Source organism: Prionailurus bengalensis, chromosome B4, assembly GCF_016509475.1.
Source record: "Prionailurus bengalensis isolate Pbe53 chromosome B4, Fcat_Pben_1.1_paternal_pri, whole genome shotgun sequence".
Taxonomy (NCBI): domain Eukaryota; kingdom Metazoa; phylum Chordata; class Mammalia; order Carnivora; family Felidae; genus Prionailurus; species Prionailurus bengalensis.
In genome coordinates this window covers 48,494,144-48,513,016 of record NC_057358.1, presented here as the reverse complement: position 1 = coordinate 48,513,016, position 18,873 = coordinate 48,494,144, and the positions used below count along the sequence as shown (strand labels likewise).

General features: G+C 39.6%; 1 protein-coding gene across 3 annotated transcripts in view; it reads right to left on the bottom strand.

The window, feature by feature from the left end:
* Positions 1-1,609: 1,609 nt before the first annotated feature.
* Positions 1,610-18,873, bottom strand: part of PDE6H (phosphodiesterase 6H) — a 183,811-nt gene continuing 166,547 nt past the window's right edge. For 2 of the 3 annotated variants that reach the window (XM_043563397.1, XM_043563396.1), the window contains 3 exons: positions 5,703-5,876; positions 4,632-4,672; positions 1,610-2,426 (listed from right to left, as the gene is read on the bottom strand). In XM_043563397.1, coding sequence (XP_043419332.1) covers positions 2,350-2,426; positions 4,632-4,672; positions 5,703-5,836 — 252 coding nt within the window. In that variant the 5' untranslated portion in view covers positions 5,837-5,876 and the 3' untranslated portion in view covers positions 1,610-2,349. Of the gene's footprint in view, positions 2,427-4,631; positions 4,673-5,702; positions 5,877-10,493; positions 10,610-18,873 lie in introns of those variants that run through there. The other variant, XM_043563395.1, reaches the window with a different exon arrangement.

The following is an 18,873-nucleotide window of genomic DNA, read 5'->3' as shown; positions in this document are numbered from 1 at the left end:
GCCCAACACTGGACTTGAACTCATGAACTACGAGATCATGAATGAGCTGAAGTCCGACCACTGAGCCACCCAGGCACTCTCCCCACCCCAAGCCTTAAATAGTTCCTTTGTTAAAATTTCCTCAGTTACTCTGAGTATGGCATTTCTGCTGCCAGGACTTTGACGGAGACCATGATTTACCTTTATTCTCTTTCATATGTGTGCTATTTATATGAGAAAGGTTTTCTTGTTTCTTATTAGGAATAATAGAAATGGTAGACATAGAATTAGAAATGGAAAGGACAGAATTCTAGAATTTGAATGGCTTTCAATTATATCTGATCTAGCTTACCACTAAATGCTATACTTCATAGAATAGACCTGCTTCATCCCACTCATTACAACTTTTCACATATTTGCTGGCAATTATGGTTTTCTCATCTAGCCTAAATATTATCAGTTCCTTCAACAATTTTTCATGCAGCATGGTTTCTAGATCTTTCTCTAGCCTGACCATTGAATATGTTCCTCTGGGTGCATTCTTAAAATGTTTAGAGAAACATTTGCAAAGTAATCCAATGGAGAAATCTCACTGAACTGGAGAAGAACCCAGACCTCCCTACCTGAAAGGCACGGGAATGAACAAGCACACCCAGAGGCTCTGGCCATCAAGTGGAGTCTCTGACTTGAAAATAGGAGCATGAGTGGAAGCAGGACTTCCTGCTGGAGAGGAAGTGCCTACACGTCATCACTGTACTTCCTGCATGTCACAGTTCCAACTTTTAGATTTTATGCTTTACTTTTTCTTCTGTACTTTTCTTTTCTTTTTTTTTTAAATTTTTAATGTTTATTTCTGAGAGACAGAGAGAGACAGAGCATGAGCTGGAGAGTAGCAGAGAGAGAGGGAGACACAGAATCCGAAGCAGGCTCCAGACTCCTAGCTGTCAGCATAGAGCCCAACATGGGGCTCAAACTCATGAACCATGAGATCATGACCTAAGGTGGATGTCCAACCAACTGAGCCACCCAGGTGCCCCTCTTTTCTACTAAGGAAGAATAGCAATGGACTTCTAGCCAGGCCAAGAATTAAAATGAAACAAAGGAGTGCTTTAAATTCCCATGGTCTGGACATCTCCTTACCCCCAACCAATCCAGATTCCTCCCTTGGGCTTCTAATGTTTTGGCCAGAGGTAACTAGGTCATTTGTGCAAAACAGTGCAGAGCCTGCAGCACAAGACATTTTCTTGAGTGCTGAGCTTCTTTGATTTTCACACTCACACTCTACAGACCTCAAAGTTGTGGAATTATCAATACCGTGAACCTAGATGGCCTAATTCAGGCAAACCAGAAGATCCAAGGTGAAAGATTTTTGTCCAAAATTGCAGAGTAATGTACTGGTCAAGCCAGGATTAGAACCCAGATCTCTTTTGTCTCTGTAACCCTGTCTTTCTTTTCAGTTAATTTTCCCCATTCTTTTACCACAGATTATGAAACTGAAATGAAGAAATCAATACTGCTAGTACCCAAGGCATCCAGGTCACGTAGGGGCAGCAATTGAATTGCACAATTGCCGTGAAAGTATTGGGGAAAGATGGCTATGTGCACATTACATTTGACACAACCTCAGAGGTGAAGCAAACCATCATTTTATTCAGAGGGTTCAACTACCTGTCCCATCTGAGTCTAAATTCCGTAGCATATAAATATTTTCAATCAACTGAGCCAGGACACTAATAGGAAGGTTCACGCTAACAGATTCCTGAGTTTCCGTCTCCAAATTTAGACACAGAAAATGTACGATTTACAAGTTACAAAGTGGAATCAGAACTTGACTTTATTCCTATGCTCTTTCGCATGCATTGTGTTTATTTCCTGTACGACTGTGCCCTCTTTGCTGCACTGACTTTCAGAAGAGGGCATCAGATATTTGCATATAGCATTTAATACGACTTCATCATAAGATTCAAGGTAAGTATCTCCCTTATTAAATGAGAAGGGGAAGGGGGGTGACAAAAATGTTATCTTAAAAGCTACTATTAATTGTAGGGACTGCCTGGTAAAAACTAAATTTGAAGGACTTAACAGATAAACAAAATTTCAAGAACTATCACTGAATTCTAACCAGCTGATAGGAAATTTGAAATGTCCTAACAAAAGTCTATTTGCATCCACTGTTCTGAGCTGAACTATATAGGGCAAGAGAGAATCTCACACCAAGAGAACTCTTCATAGCAATTTAGGGGGAAATGACTGTGTAAGCGGAAGAAACCACTTCCGAACAGCTGAATTTCAAGACTCTGGCAGATCAATAGGGCAAAAGTAAGCAAAATTAGAGCAGATGCTGTTGAAAGTGGCAGAACCTCAGGTGCATCAGATGATCCCAAACTGAGCAAGCTCATGCAATTCCAGGTGGCTGAACGCCTCCCAGGGGCAAATCACCGTGATATCTGCAGAAGAGGGAAGAAGAACTTGTAAGTCTGCCTCACCACCACCACCCCAACCCTTCAGAGCCTCTTCTGCTCAGAAAGACATCCTTTGGGCAGAGACACCTCACTCCTCTCTCCTACTTGTTGTCTCAGCAACCAGGAAGTTATCTAGAATGGCCCTGCAGCCCAGAAAGGATCAGACCAATTGGGTTCTGATGCCCCCAGACCAGACTCCACTTAGTAGGCATCTTCACTGGTTTCATTCTGTACCTCTTTGAAGAGATTGCCCAAGGCTTTTGACTGGAGCTAGCCTGAGGGGGTGCATATCACTGATCAAACGGGGTCTCCCCAAAGCACAACCACTATGGAAGGAACATAAGTGGAATTCTAGTCAGGCCAAGGGTTAAAATGGGAAATAGAAGCACTTTAAATCCCCACAATCTGGAAATCCACTGCCTTCTTACCCCCTACCAATTCAGATGCATTCCTTGGGCTTCTCTGATGCACTCTTTTGTTCCTTTACATTTTGAAATGCCTACAATGCCCAATCACGTACTGAGAAATAATCTCAAGACATCTACTAATCCAATTTTTCTCTTCAGGCAATAAAATATTATTATCCCTGGATTACAGAGAAGCTGACTGGAACCTAAAGAGATTAAAAACCTATTAAAAAAAAAATCGGAGTTACAAGGATGGGACTAGAACCAAGCCAAAGATCTCAAATCTCCCTTCAGTGTAAAGCTCTTTCTAGTATTCCAAATATGTTGGCAGAGTTAAACATAAGCCCAAAGCAAACCTACTGGTCTTCTATACACCTGGCCAAAATACAGAAGCAGTTGATTTAGGAGAACAGCGAAATGAGCTCTGTAAAGGGGCTAGAAAATGAATTTGAGATCCCAGGGTGGCACTTGACTGCAAAAAGCAAGCACACTGAGAATTGCCTGGTAAGGACACTGATTGCCAATTACATCATTTGTCAAAAGAATATTGGATGAGTTTAAGGCATGTTCACACAAAAACATGCACAATTGTGTTCATAACAGTATTATTCATAACTGTGAAAACTTGGAGGCAACAAAATGTCTTTCAATAAAGTAAGCAAACTCTGATACAGCCATTCAATGAAATATTATTCAGTGGTAAAAAGAAATGAGCTGTCAAGCCACATAGGACATGGAGGAACCTTAAATGAATAAACATTGCTAAGTGAAAGAAATCAGTCTGGAAAATCTGTATATTGTGTGATTCCAACCATATGACAATCTGGAAAAGGAAAAACCCTTGAGAGTAAAAAGATTTGTGGTTGTTAAGAGTTTGTGGAGGTGGGAGGAGGGATGAACAGATGGAGCACAGGGGATTTTTAGAGCATATATTCTGTATATACCTGTAATGATGGGTACACAATGTTGCTCATTTGTCAAAACCCATAGAACTGGACAACACAAAGAATGAATCCTAATATAAACTATGAGTGTTAGTTGATAAAAATGTTACCAATACTGGTTCACCAATCGTAACAAATGTGCCACACTCATGCAGGATGCTAATAATAGGGGAAACTATGTGCAGGAGGAGGAAGGTGGCAGAGGGGGCATGTAGGAGCTCCATACTTTCTGCTTAAATTTTCTGTCAGCCTAAAACTGCTCTAAAAAATAAAGTTTAATATTATTAAAAGGAATATCTGGTAATTTGTGTTCATTAGCCAACAAATCAAGTTATTCTAGTCAACCGAAATTTTGTATTGGATACATTCAGGGTGCAGGCCCTGCTCTGGGTGCTGGAGGATGTGTAAAAAGAGGAAGTTGGTTACAGAGTGGTTTGCCAGGCCCCACCCTTCTTTCCCATATCTCACTCAGGGGCCTCAGATTGTCCCTTAATTTCTCTCTGCCTCAGGTTTCTCTTCTGAAGAAATAATGAAGTTGGGATAGACTAACCCTGAGAATCTTTCTACATTGAAAGTCTACGACTCAACCATTATATGTCCTCAAGAGTTGCTTAACAGAAGAGGGTTTAGTAACTCTGGGCCTTAGCTTGATTCCTGTAGGTGTGTTTCCTCTGGGCACACGTGCACTTACCTAGGAGGTAAAATTAAACCCTACATTTCTATGCCTTCAAGGATCTGCGCTCTCAGGTATTTCTTTCAACTTTTCACAGCCCTTTGAGGCCTAAAGTGTGTATAGTAGTGAAATTCCGTGTGAAAGTCCACATCTTTTGGTGGCTCACCTGTTCCTAGCCCCTCCATGCCTGGAATGTCATCCCCAAACCTGGGGGAAAAAAGAAAAATTAAAAATTAGCTGAAAGAGTGAAAAGATCTTGGAATTACTCATATAGAGAGTTTCCTGATGAAAGGGGAAGAAGAGGTTTAGGTTTTTGTCTTTGTGAAACACCTTTAATTTGCATTGACCCAGGGCAAAGGCGATGTCACTCAGGCTGTTTTCAGACAGTGTGTCCCCTTGGAGAGAGATTTTTTCCCTTGTAAGAATATAGCCTATGACAACTGAGAACCAAATAGCACCATCATGGGGGCAATTTAGTCAAGTTCCACTTTTGAAAATAGAAATTGGAATGAAAACACAGTATGAAAGGCATTAAAGTGATCAATTTATCCATTTGATCAGTTATCCAAAAGCATTTATCAAAGCATTTACTATATGTCAGGCATCGTATTGAGCATAAGGAATTAGGGAAAAAATAATAAATTTTCTTTGAGGGACTTCAATCCCTGAGAACAGATGCAAGTAAACAAATGTAGTGTAAAATAATACAAGTTGTGATAGCTGAATGTATGAAATGCAAACATAGAAGTAATGATCACACTTGTCTAATAAGAGAGTCAGTAATGGCGTCCAAAAGGAAATTAACAAATGAGCATATGTTAAAGAATAAATAGAATTTGGCCAGAAAAAAGCAAAGAACTGAAGGCATAACATTTGTTGCCATACAAATAAACTGAATAAACTCTGTGTTCTGGCAATGGCCAGTGTTTTAGTATTCCAGATTAAATCACAGGGTGTGCTGGTGAGGAGGAGTGGTCAAGAAGAGTCTGGAAGGTCAAGTCGAAGTTTGCTATGAGAGGCCCCATTTGCCATGCTAAATGTCACCACAGACCTGGTTGGTGAGGGAGAAAGGATTCCAGGGCTAAGGACACGATTCAGCGAAGATTGTGGTAGAGAGGAAAATAGAGCAGAGGGTGGAAGTCTTTGTAAGTCTGTTTATGTTTATGAGCACTAATTTCTCAAAACCAAAGCAGGGTTGTGGGGAAAAAATAGAGTCTTATTTTTAATTTGGTCTTACCCTTTCACCCCTTTCTTAGGAGGTTTGCTCTTGAATTGGCGAGTCTGCCTCTGCTTGAACTTGGGGGGCCCTTTGCGTGGGGTAGTGGGACCCTGGTTTGAAGCTGGAGGAGCCAAGGCAGTGTTGTCACTCATTCTGATGTCCTTGGGTGTCTGGTGGTTCTCTTTCGGGTTCCTTAGGCAGTGAGAGAAAAAAAAGAAAGCCCTTCAGGGTACAGGAACCATTGCTTCTTAAACCCTCATTGGACACTCCAGAAAAATTTAGGATTTTGTGTTGACATAAAAGGGAAGGATTTATCATCTTTTAAAGAGATTTTCAAGAAAATATCAATGGAGGCACTTAACATAGACTGACAATGAATAGATTAAAAGTCTATTTTAATCTAAAATAATCCCCCAAAATCTAAATAGACATGTTGTTTCAATACATTGTCCCTAGCTTTCAATGTGTCACTAGTTTTCTGGTTTATTATAATATATACTTCTCCGTGATTACCAGTTCCACCATCTGTAAAGACAAGGAAATGGACTAAATGCTAACTATAGTCTTTACAGCATTGGTATGTTCTTTAAATTTTATATATTTTTCCACCCAACTGCAAAATAACCCGACTCTGAATGTTTATTGACTCACATTTTATGGGCTTCTTTCTTTATAATCCTTATTTTGTCTAATCCTCGTGTGATCAAGATACTTCTCTACTTCTCTACTTCTCTACTTCTCTACTTCTCTAGTTCTGGGGGATAGCACTTGGGGAAGCTCTGCACCAGGGATACTAACACCCACATAGTATCCGATCCATTCCAGTACACACGCGCACGCACACACACACACACACACACACACGCACACATCAATGGAGGGTGATTAAGTAGTAAATTTGTGCTTTAGCTCCATATCCAGACATGAGGTTCTTAAGTCACCCATTTCTCTGAAATGTCCAATATTTTCTTCTATCCAAATCATGGAACTTATCCAATGTGACTTTCACAGACTTTGATTTTAGCTACAGAAATGTACATTGTCATTCTTCAAGTAAAAATAGAGGTGTGTTAAAAAGATAAAATTAAAAAATACATATGCTACGCCAAAGGATGACTTTTTTTTCTTTCTTCTTTTCTATCACAAAAGTTGTAACACCTATCCTCGGAAGGAAGATTCTAGAAAGTGCTGAACAACTTCTCAAGTAGCCTTAATCACTTACTCTGAGCAAAACCATCTCATACTCTGCTACCTGGAAGATTTATATAATCTGTAAATTATAGACTTATGCTAAAATTATTAGCTTCAACTCTCCCTGACACTCTTTGGCCCATGCTAACCATCTTTCTCTTTTTCTGCCACACTGAACATCCCTCAAATCTTATATTGTATGACTTTGAGTTCATCAACTTTTTCTGATTACTTTCAAATAGGGTTAAATTACTATCTTTGCCAAAAGATATTTTTTCCTTATCTTCTTTTACCCACTTACTATTTTCATTTTCTCCTGCTGATTCTCAAGTTCTTCAATAGAAACACGTTGACTAATCTGTGAGTGGGTACCAGGGGTGGTGCACCTGGCTAGGGCTCTGGATCACTTGCTTATGCCATGGATTTTATCTAAGCTCCCCACTGGAATGTGTTCCATAAGCCTGTTTTTTTTTTTCAGTTTTCATTCATTTCTGTGACCTTAGAACCTACAACAGTGCCTGGAGCATAGCAGGTGTGCCATATATATTTGTCGAGTGGGTGAATAAATAAGTGAAAAAATTGAACTAATACTTGGGATATTGGGTTGCAAGATCTTGACCCTGTGACTTCTCCATCAAACCATAGAGAAGGCATCATTTGGCCTTCATCTCACAAAGCTCTCAGTGGCTTTTGGAAATAGGCTGCCAGCCCCTTTGCTCACTGAATCCAGTCCTTGTGCTATGGTCCCTCTTCTGCCCTAGTAAACAGCCAAAGTTTGTGCCTCATCCGAACGTGGTTGGGACCATGTAACTTGCTAGTAGGCAGCCAAGAGACACATTATTGTCAGAGTTTACCACCACTAACTGACACATCCCAACTCTGACAAAGTCATAGAGGAAAACTAGACAATTTCTCCCAGATCAAGTTTTTGTGACTTCTCAATTCTTTCAAAATGTTAACATACCACAAACTTTCCTTTCTCTCATCTGGAGAGTTTACTAGGACCAGGATTACCAGATTTAGCAAATAAAAATACAGGGCACCCAATTAAATCTGAATTTCAGATAAATAACAAATATTTTTAGTATAAGTATATCCCAAATATTGTATGGTATATACTTATACTAAGAGAATTATTCATTGTTTATCTGAAATTCTAATTTCACTGGAAATATTTTATTTTATCTAGCAAGTCTAATTAGGATCCCACCATGTGAGATCTAGAGTCTACCATATGAGGGCCTAAGGTAAACTAATCAGTCAAATTACACTTTGAGGGCAGTGCAATGTAAAAGGTATGTGCTTGGGGTCCCTGGGTGGCACAGTCAATTAAGAGTCCTACTCTTGATCTTGGCTCAGGTCATGATCTCATAGTTCATGGGTTCAAGCCCCACATCACGCTCTGCCCCGATGGCGTGGAGTCTGCTTGGTATTCTGTCGCTCCTCTCTGCCCCTCCCCTGCTTGTGCGTGCTCTCTCTCTCTCTCTCTCTCTCTCTCAAAACTAAATAAATTAATTTAAAAAACAGAGAATGTGTTTTAGAATCAAATAGACATAGTTTCAAATCCCTGCTCCACAAAACTGTCTATGTGACCTTGGATAAGTTGCGTACCTTCTCTGCTCCTCATTCCATCTATAGAGTCAATCAAATATAACTTCTTTTTTAGAGTTACAGGGAAAATTAAAGGGCATAAATTAAATAAGAAATAAGAAAAAGAGTAACTATGCAATAGACCTTCTATAAGTAGTGGAAACCAGGCAAGTAAATCTATAATTATGACACAGGTTCACCTGCACTCCTACACTCATTCTCCTGGGCCAACTGCTGAAGATCCCCTGTCACGTACCAGAGAGGTGACCGTCATTCAGCACTTGCTGGGTAATCCTCTGCATCCCTCAAAAACCCTGACTATTAATTTATGCCTCGTCTTGAAATTCTGTCTTAAACCTTCCTTGGATTCCTTTGACATCCCTAACAGCAGTCCCAAAGAACGTAAAAATTACACTTGATTTCCATCTTTCCCTGATTATACTTCCCCTTTTTTCTTATAAGTTTCTTTTGCATGTTTTCACATATAATTTTGAAGTTGCACCTCTGGGCTTGCACAGACTTCCTGTCTATGCTAGGTGTAATGCATTATGTAAAAGAATTCTCTTCAGAAAGAATTACATAACAGTTGCCTGGTTAATCCCTGGATCATGAAGATAACCCTCAGGGTTTGCACTGTGGAAAATAAGTTTATGTTTCGTGTGCATTTCATGTACGATATTTCATTTTTGAGTACATAGGAGTACATAGGTTGAGTACTAACCCCTAGAGTGTTTCTGTCATAGATATGCCCTGTAGCTCTCCCTGTTCAACCTTTGGGAGGAGCAGACAAATATGACCCTTTCCTGGGTGGAAGTTAGTATTGTCTGCCACAGATATCACCATAGCTAAACTTATCCTGGCCATGCTTTCCTAGGAATTAAAAGGGTATCTCCCGGGCTAAATAATCCTGAATCTAGAGTCAGACTCGATTTTACCTAAAAAGGACGTTTCACATTTTTGCCTCCCCAAAGTGTCAAGCAATCCATTCCTTTGTGAGGCAGAATGGCTTTCTATTTTTAAGGTGATGCTAGGTCTTCTCCTTTTGAAGGTTATGAAGCGTTGTCCTTCAGGAAGAAGTGGATGCCACAGAGTAATACATCAAGGCGCAGTTTGGTAGGAAACCAGGGTTGGTGTCGCCTTAGAGCCACGGCAATGGAGCTCAGCTGTAGGAAGCTACAGAGGATGATCGTTTATAAATTCCAGCTAAGGAAGAGCAGTTTCAGAAGGTTCTTGAGTCAGGATCTCTGATGCTGCTGTTATCACCCCAGACTTACGGTCTCTCCTCAGCAAAGATATAGGCTGAGGGGCTATAAGAGAAGGGTTGGGGAGGAGATAGATGCAGGTGTGTTCTCTCTGCACTGATGGGGTTGAACCCATAAGGATTCTGCTGAAGCAGAGAGAATCAAATAATTTGGAGAGCCAAGGAAGACCCAAACCGAAGTCACGAAAAGATAAAAACAAAAATCCAACAAGTGCCTTCCTTCAGACTGGAACAAACAAACGCTTTGACCTCAGAAAGAGAAGGCTAAGCCACCCACACTGCACCGAGGTCATGCCTGTGCTGGCTCTTGGCTTTCTTCCTCCTTATCCTCACACTCTCATGTCCCCCGTCTTGTGCCTTGGTCTTTTTAAGCACATCCTAGGAATAAATAACTGTTTTCTCTGTGGTCATTTAGTGCCCCAAATCCCTCCTTTCCCAGAAAACTGTTTGCCATGGAACCACAGAAAAAAGGAGGGTCAGTTTGGAGTTCTTTCCAAATGAATTTAGTAATCAAGTTTTGCAATGACCTTGTAACGATCAAGTTTTACTTATAAGCTTGCTACATGACATTATAAGGCTATTTGGGTGTATTTCTTTCATGTTTTCTCCTAGCTTCATTCCCAGCCCCAGTCCAGGCCCACAGGTTCAGTGTGTCCTCTTCTTCCATTTTTTTATTTTAGAGCCAGATCAACCCCTACCCCCGCCCCCCCCACCAAAAGCCCTTCAGTTATAATCTGCCTAAACACCACAAGTTGAGAAATACTCACAGAGTTGAATGTTGCTCTCATAAACTGTCCAGTTGCCTTCTTCACAGGAGATGAATAAAGGATCTTTGCACCCCGATTTATCTCCCTATAATACCCACATGCTTCTTAATCCCACTGTTAGGAGCTTAGAGAACCAACCCAGGTGCAAAGAAGTTGGAAGAACAAGGGGTGAGACTGGGACAGGCTTAGGAGTTTTCTGACAATTGAATACTCTCACAAAACTTACTTGGGCTCTCTCCTGTCAGTAAATAGGTATTGAATCCACAAACACACACACAAAGTGTTGATATCCAGGAGTATATTTCCAGTTTGTGCCTCCTCCATTCCCACCGTTAGTCCTTGTTATCCTCCCATTCCTGCCCTTTCCCTGACACACACATCCCCAATCATAAATCAATCCCCACCATATGCACATCGTGTCATAATTCTCCTGGGACTCTAGATAACTGGAAAGAAGAGTGTCAACCATCATGTCCCCCTACACCCCATGGGGACACTGGGATGCTGATTGTGTGAGCCATGACACCGAAAAGTATTCAGCATCTCTCCCTAACAGGTACTGTATATATTTCCTCAGTAAGACAGAACCACAAATCAAAAAAGACACAGAATAACTGCTAATTGATGGCATTTATTTGAAATGATTGCTGGATCTTCGTACCCAAAGGCTTCAGGAGCAAGACCCAGGCTGCAATTCAATTCATTGGTACACTTGGCTTCAGTCTTTCAATTACATTGAACCACTGGTGTTAGTTTGGACATCAGTTTGTATAGATCTTAGCCTAATGTTAATATCATCAGGCTCTTTTGACATACTTAGCATAGAGAAATAAAGTGATTGATTCAAAACTGCCGATGAAGTTAGTAGTGAATCCCGGAGAAAAAATCTGAGCACACCTTACATATTTCAGCCATCTGTCTACTGTAGTAGAGCAAAGCAGACATAGACCAAGATGTATCTGTCGCTGGTCTCTCTAAAACCTTACCAGCGGATTGTGACGTGCCTTCCCTAAATCATTACTTGTTAGAGAATTGCACTCCGTAAGATGATAGAGAAAGAAGGTCAATTCATTCTTCTCGGACAGGGAAAGCTTCTCAACCAGGGGCCCCGAGCAGATTAAAGGGGCAGCTAAACAGCTCACAGGGTATTTTGATGAGCTTTCCTCTGGTCTTTACCAAACTTAGAGGAGTTCTGAAGCAGCAGACACCTCACAGAGCTGGCAGAGTGTTTGGTGTCTGGATGAGTCTTTCCACTCCCACCTCTGTGTCTCCATTACCATTGAGATCTTCCTCTACTCTTACACACTGGGCACACGGAAACTGAGATTCTTATCTGTCAAACCCTCACCCATTCTCTGTTTCTTTGTTGAAGGACTGCAATTCATACAGGCGGAGAATGGAACAATAAGCTGAATGTTCTCAAGTGTTGCGACTCAAAGTGTAATGGCATGCACACCACCTGGGCATTTGTTAGAAATGCAGGACCTCAGGCCCCGCTCCAGACTGCCTGAACCAGAAGCCGCATTGTTACAAGGTATCAAGATGATTTGTTTGCATATTAATGTCTGAAAAGTACTATTATAGACCCATGTGCAGACCCGTTTTACCACATCTCTGCTATGTGACAAGATCACCACCTCTTCAGGTCTCAGTTTCCTCATATGTCATATTCCATAATGTGCCAAGGTTCTCAGTTTCTCCCATCCCAACAACATCTGAGAGAGATAAACCATACTGATCAGTAGCAGGATTTGTAACCAGTGATTTCCCAATGTTAGAAGGACGACGAGGGCTGTTGTGCCACGACTCTTCTCCCTCCCAGGGAGACCCAGGAGAATGGAGAGTGAAGAGTGGGATGTGTGGGGCAAGGCAAAGTCTATAGTTGGAAATAACTCTCCTAAAATGATTCAAATATAGCTCTCGATGGTTTATGATTAGAAAAATCTTAAATTGCTTTAAAGATTTAAAAGCTTCTATCGTATCCAGTTCTGGACAAGAATGGGGTAAATATACTTCTTTCCATTTCTCCTGCTAAGTACAGCTAAAACTCCTGGATATTACATATGGAACAAACATAAGAATATTTTAAACGTTCAAAAGAAGATAGATCAAATAGGCAACTTGGGACTCAAAGAACAATGTGGCAGCAAATTCTTTGAGTTCTCTTTTTGCCTTGTATATCCTGACCTAGATGCAAGGGAAGCATCTAGGGAAACACAAACAGGAGCAGACAAAAAAAATTATATATATATATATATATATATATATCCTCTCAAAAAGCCTACTCTCTCTAGACAAATAACCAGGAAAGAGAATCTAGTAAGGCAGAAAATAAGTAGAACAAAATCTCGATGCCGTGGAAACAAATCCAACATCAACAAATCCAATATCATGGGAAGGAAAAAAGGCCAACATCAACCCCCTCAGCACAAGCAGAGTAAAGAGACTTCCATCCTGGCCCAGCTATAATTAGGTAATCCTACCCCATCCCTACCTGGGTAGTATCAGAGAAGGCCATATGGGGATATTAAACTTTCATCTCCCACCAGTGATAACGAGGCACCCTCTTCCTTTCTACCAGAATGGTATCAGAGGAGGCCAAATGAGGAATCTTAATTTTCATCACTATTCAGCAATAGCAAGGTATCTAAAGAAGAACAAAATGAAAATTTACAACTGAAAAATAAAACAACCAGCATAAAAAAACTCAATGGATGGGCTTGACAACAGAAAAGAAGAAGAAGAAGAAGAAGAAGAAGAAGAAAAGAAGAAAAAGAGGAGGAAGGGGGAGGTGGAGGTGGAGGAGGAGGACAACCTGGGACCTGGGAAACAAAAAATCTAATATTCTTGTCATCAGAGTTCTGGGAGAAGAGAAAAGGATAAGGCTAAAAAAGTACTTGAAGAAATGATGACTAAAAATTTCCTAAATCTGGTGAAAGACATAAGTCTATGGAATCAAGAAGCTAGCAAACCCCAATGAGATAACCCCAAAGAAATGTATGCCAAAGCACATCATAATCAAACTTCAAGAAACTAAAGACAAAACAAATTTTGAAAGCAATTAAAAATATATATATTTATATATATTTGCTTTTGAAAGCAACTTAAATATATATGTATATATATGTATATATGTACATATATATATGTATATATGTATGTATATGTGTATACATATGTATATATATATGTATATATGTATGTATATGTGTATACATATGTATATATGTATACGTGTGTGTGTGTGTATATATATATATAAATATATATATGTATATATATGCCACCTTACCTAGACGTGAGAAAAAATAGAATGACAGAGGATTTCTCATCAGAAACCATGGGTCAAAACAAAAGAAGCACAACACTTTCCTAGATCTGACCCCAAAAAAACACAAAAAACAAAAACAAAAAAACCTGTCACCTCTGTCCAGAAATTTATCCTTCAGGAATGAAAGGAAATAAAGACATCATAATAAAGAAAGGCTAAGGCAATCTATCCCCAGAAGACTTATACTAAAATAAATGATAAAGGAAGTTCTCAAAACAGAATGGACATGATATGAAAGAAGAGAAAGAAAGAAAGAAAGAAAGAAAGAGAGAGAGAAAGAAACAAACAAACAAAGAAAGAAAGAAAGAAGGAAAGAAAGAAAGAAAGAAAGAAAGAAAAAGAATTTTGAACATTTAGAAAAAAAGAACAACAACAAAAAGAGATAGTATGGGATACAAGGGAAGTGTGGAAGATAGGACCCTCAACCACATTCAGCAAGGTCTTGTGGAGAATGAAACAGTGTTCCAGACTCTGTGAAGTTCTAAAGATCTGGTCATTTTGTACCTTTAGGAAATGTATCCATTGTTCCCTGTTCCAAGGGGCTGTTCTTTCTAACTATTCCTCCTGTTGCCACTGAGTCTTAGAGGATTTGAGTAGCCTGGCCTATCAGCAGTAAATACACACTGCCTCTGTCAGACAGAACAATTCTACCAGATCACTTCATTGGTCATTGGCTAGGTTAGTGATAACTGACTTTTGATTGGTTGCCTATCTCAAGATCTTGTCATTCAGGTAATGGAGTCACATGGCACTAAACAAGCTGACTGATGACCAAGAAATTTCTGTAGACGAACTTTGGTTGTGCTGGACACTAAGATTTCAAAGACATAAGAATAAAACCAACAAGAACCATGCTGGAAAAGAAAAGGAATTACTATTGATAGATGTAATAACACAGATAAATATTAAGCACATTTCACTAAGTGAAAGAACCCAGAACTGGAAGGCTCTATACTGTCTGATTTAATTAATGACATTCAGAAAAGACAAAACAATAATGTTGAAGAACAGATCCGTGGCTGCCAAGGGTTGAGAGAAGCTGACTGCATGTAAAGGGATGATGCAAGGGATTTTAAAGGGTGATGAAGTTATTTGGCATCTTGATTATAGTGGTGGATCTATAAGTCTATGCATTTGTCTAAACCCATAGAAGTCCACACCACAGAAAATGAGTTTTGCTATATGCAAATTTAAAACTTAAATATCATAAAATACTTTTTACAAATTATGTTTCATAGCTCTATAATCCTTGGTTCTTGATACTTTCTGACAGATGGGAAAATATTATTAATCATATACAGGAAAAGACTCAAAGGGCAGGTACTAAGTAATTAGAAAGTGATTAAAATTTTAGCTGTCCGATAAGCTCCTTACACAAGTGCTAATCTCTAATCCTTCTTTAGTGTTTCTTAAAATACCTTTGAGTAGGAAGACAGACATCAGAGACACATTCCTTCCACATTTGGATTTTTCTAGTCTGAGATTCCATCTCTAATCAATACATAGTGGACTCCAGAGAGGAACACCCTAAATGTGAAGGAAGAAGTTACCTTCTCTTAATATCTCATCATATTATGCATTTTCCAGACCAACAGTGTGAATCTTAAAAAAATAACTTATTAAATAAAAATACAATACTCTCAGAAAATGGAGAAGAGGGAACTCATTTCATGAAGCCAGTTTGACCTTCATAAACTTTTTTAACACAAAAACCAAAGATAGAAAAAAGGAAAAATACTGATCAATCTCTCTCATGAATTTAGATGTAAAAATCCTTAACACAATATTATCAAATCAGATACAGAAGTACATAAAAATAGCACCCCATGATCAAGTGGATTTATTCCACGTATGCAAGACTATTTAAAACCCAACTAACATAATGCACTGTATCAACAGGCTAAAGAAGAAAAATCATATGATCATATCAATTGACACAGAAAATGCATTTGGCAAAACCCTGTGCCCATTTATGACAACTCTCTGCAAACTAGAAATAGGAACTCATAAAGAGCATCTACCAAAAAACCCCTACAGTTAACCTCATACTTAATTGTGAAAGACTGAATGCTTTTTCTCTAAGATCAGGAACAAGCCAAGAATGTCTGCTTTCATGATTCTTATTTAACATGATACTGAAAGTTCTGGCCAATGCAATTAGGCATCAGAAAAATAGAAAGCATACAGCTTGGAAATAAAGAAACAGAACTTTCTATTTACAGATGATATGACTATCTACATAGAAAATCCTAAGGAATCTGTATTTTAAAGCTATTCTATAATTAATAAGTGAGTTCAGCAAGGTTGAAACATACTAGGTTAATGCAGAAAAAATCAGTTGCATTTATATTTAACAATGAACAAATGGAAACTGAAACTTAAACAGTAGTGTCATTTGTCACTGCTCTAAAGACAATGAAATAGTGTAAATCTAACAAAGGATGCACAAGATTTGTATAATTAGAAACTATGAAATCGAATTAAAAAGAAACCAAAGCAGACCTAAATAGTTGAAAAAACATACCACGCTTATGGATTAGAAGACTCAACGTAGTAAAGATGTCAATCCTCACTAAATTGATCTATGTTTATTGCAATTCTTATCAAACTTTTAGCAAGGTTTTCTGGAGACATAGATAAGTTTATTCCAAAATGTATGGCCAAAACAAGTTTGAAAAAGAAGGAAGTAGGGTGGGAAGGAATCAGTCTTCCTGATGTTAAGGCTTGCTGTATTGCTACAGTAGTCAAGACAGTATGCTATTGACGGAGTGATAGACACACACATCAGTGAAACCAAGTAAAGAACCCAGGTGTAGACCCACACAAATATGCCCAGGTACTTCTTGACAAAGGTGCAAAAGCAATCAAATGGAGAAGGGATAGCCTGTCCAACAAATGGTTCTGGAGAATGCGTAGCTAAAGCTTGGGCAAATGGTGCTAAGCATGGATATTTTGTCCATGGACATCCATAAAGAAACAACAAAAAAAAGTGAATCTTAATCTAAACCTCACACCTTATGCACCTAAAATTCCACACCCAACCCACACACCTTGTCTAAAAACCATCTCAAAATGTATCACAGACTTAAATGTACAATGTAAATCTATGAACATTTAGGAAAAAAAATAGAAGAAAATCTTCAGGGCCTTGGACTAAGCAAAGAGGTCTTAGAGTTGCCAGCAAACATACTTGGTGGGAAAAACTGATAGGTGTGACATCATCAAAATTTAAAACTTTTGCTCCGTGAAAAACTCTGATAGGAGGATAAAAAGACAAATTACATGCTGGGAGAAAATATTTGCAAATTACATACCCAACAAAGGATTTGCATCTAGAATACACAAAGAACTCTCAAAGTTCAATATTCAAAAGGCAAACATTGGGGCGCCTGGGTGGCTGAGTCGGTTAAGCGGCCGACTTCGGCTCAAGTCATGATCTCGCGGTCCGTGAGTTCGAGCCCCACGTCGGGCTCTGTGCTGACAGCTCAGAGCCTGGAGCCTGTTTCAGATTCTGTGTCTCCCTCTCTCTGACCCTCCCCCGTTCATGCTCTGTCTCTCCCTGTCTCAAAAATAAATAAACATTAAAAAACAAAAACAAAAAAAACAAAAAAACAAAAGGCAAACATTCCCATTAGAAAATGGACAAAGAATACAAACAAACATTTCACTGAAGAGAATATACAAATGGCAATAAGCACATAAAAAGATGTTCACCATAATCACCCCTAAGGGAAATGTAAATTAAAACCACAATGAGGAGGAGTACCTGGGTGGCTCAGTAGGTTAAGCGTCCAGTGTCCGACTTCAGCTCAGGTCATAATCTCACGGTCTGTGAGTTTGAGCCCCACATCGGGCTCTATGCTGACAGCTCAGAGCCTGGAACCCACTTCAGATTCTGTGTCTCCCTCTCTCTCTGCCCCTCCCTTGCTTGTGCTCTGTCTCTCTCTCTCTCTTTCTCCCTCTATCATGCAAAAATAAATAAACATTTAAAAAAAAAACCACAATGAGGAAATGAATCAGGTATGGACATCTGGGAGAAGAGGATTCCTACAGGGAGAGTAATTGCTGAATAGGAATCTCCTTCTGATGTAAGGATTAGCAAGAGAGCAGGGACTGGAATGGAGAGAATAAAACAGTAGGGAGAGCAGTCTGGAGTGGTGCAAGGGGCCAGATCATGAGTGCATTAGTTATCTAATAACATAAAAATTGCCTCAAAATTTGGCAACTCGTAGCAATAAACATTTGTTAATATCCCACGGTTTCTGAGGGTCTATCCGGGAGGAGTGGAGCTGGCTGGCTCCTGCTCAGTCTTTCATGAGGTGCCAGGCAAGCTTTCAGCCAGGGCTGCGGTCATCTGGAGCTGGAGGGTTCACTTCCAACAGAGCTCACACGCATGGCTGTTAGCAGAAATCCTCAGCTTCTCACCATGTCTTTCCTATGTCGCTTCAGTGTCCTTACGACATGTCACCTAGCTTCCCACAGAACAGGTGATCTAAGAGATAGAGAGGCACAGTGTCTTTTATAACATAGCCTCAGAACTGATATAGCATCACTTCTGCCATGCTGTATTGGTCACACAGACCAACCCTGATACAGTGTGATCAGGGCTGATATCAGGATCAACGGGGCCATCCTGGAGGGTGGTTACCACAATGAGAAAACCTGCTGGCCATGGTAAATGCTTCAATGTTAGTGTAAATGGATAAAATGTGCCTAGAAGTTTCAGAAGGAAGGAATGATCTGGTCATAAGAATGCTTCGTACTCTGACTACTTTGAAGACAATAACGCCTACAAGGAAACTGTTGCTTCCTTGCACTGCAGGCACGGTGAGAGGAGGACTAGGCTTCTAGCAGAGGAGGAGATGAGAAGTAGTCAGCAGCTTATATATTGAAAGTAGAGCTTTCATAAAACAGGATTTTCCTATGCGTGGCCAACTTCTCTTTTTATACTCTTTCAGGATGATCTCATCCTGAGGGTCTATCCAGGGTCTATGGTTTAAACCACTGTTTCTCAAACTTCACAATTTACCTGCAGAGTTTTTCAAAATA